Source organism: Octopus bimaculoides, chromosome 17 (genome assembly GCF_001194135.2).
Source record: "Octopus bimaculoides isolate UCB-OBI-ISO-001 chromosome 17, ASM119413v2, whole genome shotgun sequence".
In the NCBI taxonomy this organism is placed as follows: domain Eukaryota; kingdom Metazoa; phylum Mollusca; class Cephalopoda; order Octopoda; family Octopodidae; genus Octopus; species Octopus bimaculoides.
In genome coordinates, this window is record NC_068997.1 from 48,902,511 (window position 1) to 48,903,896 (window position 1,386).

The 1,386-nt window shown below is 35.9% G+C and overlaps 1 protein-coding gene across 1 annotated transcript in view; it reads left to right on the forward strand.

Moving 5' to 3' along the window:
- LOC106868214 (uncharacterized) overlaps window positions 1-1,386 on the forward strand; it is a 9,634-nt gene that overhangs the window by 5,697 nt on the left and 2,551 nt on the right. Inside the window, exon 4 of the mRNA XM_014913380.2 lies at window positions 769-996. Within this exon, the coding sequence (XP_014768866.2) occupies window positions 769-996 (228 nt within the window). The remainder of the gene's footprint in view (window positions 1-768; window positions 997-1,386) is intronic.

Here is a 1,386-nt window from a genome sequence, read left to right on the forward strand (position 1 = left end):
AATAATAATAATAATAATAATAATAATAATAATAATAATAATAATAATAATAATAATAATAAATGCCCGGATGCAGTACCAGGCAGTGACTCTCATGGTTTCTGATCTTAATTGATTGGAAGTGTTATCATGTACATTGTTTTATCTTGGTATGAAAAGATGGGCTACAGCAAATATTCTGCTTAATACCACAGATTTGCTTGCCAGTTGTTTGACCTTAACCAGTTAAGCATGTCACTTGGTGGCTGACGATAAGTACATCTCTGATCATGAGTAGAAGTAGTGGGGGAGCATCATAGCCATGTGTTGAGAGGAATTCTTTGGGGTTTGGATAATTCACCTTTGGAAACATGGGTGTTTTGCTCAACATCCTTAAACAAACCTTATTCAGAGACCTTTTGAGCGGGATGGGCTACTCGACCTGAAGAAGATTCTAACTGGGCCCCACCTGCGAGGTCATGTGCTGCGAGGTCATGCTAATCTTGTTCTGTTTTCTGCCTATCCGGCTGAATTGATGACTCCTGATTGTCGGCCAAATGGCATATAAGAGAACCGAATTTAAGTGATACCAATTGTTTTATATATTGTTATCTTCAAGATAAGAATTACATAATTTTTATGACGGTGAGGTGAGTCAGACATCTTGAAACATTTAGAAATATGGTTGTTTGTGATAAAGTTTAGCAACATACCATCTTTGTTACAATACTTTACAGTAACTTACTGTTCTCATTTAACTAACAGTCATATTTTTTATTACATTTATAGAGTGTCCAGTCAGTGTCATTTATGGAGCCAAGTTCCAGGAACATGCATATCCAGCTAAACAGGGGGAATCATTCTTTGACATTCTAAAGCATTGCTATCAATCGAATTGGTGTAAGGCTTTCAGCTACAACTCCAAATCAGCCGTATACTACCTGAGTAATTATACATCTCACAATGCCACTGTTATCGTGATCAAAAATGATTGGCAACACATTGAATTCATAAAATGTAAGTTGGTATTTGTTTACCTCGTCTTCTGTGATATATTGAGTATACTACATAGCATTCTGCAGAAAATAATTCGACATTATATGTATAGCTGTTTGATTGGGGTTTCACTTCACAGTAACTGGGAAACGCCTCTGACAAGTGTGTTCAACTACAGACTTTGGTCTTCCAATGGGTTGCGAGTGAAACTGTAATCTAGAAAACACTTCCTACAGAATGCTTTCGTGTATATGCAGATATGTATATGTACATATGTATGTATTCTTTTATTCCTTCACTTGGTTCAGTCATTTTGACTGTGGCCATGCTAGAGCACCGCCTTTTAGTCGAAGAAATCGACCCCTGCACTTATATGTATTTATGTATATATATATATATATATATATATAT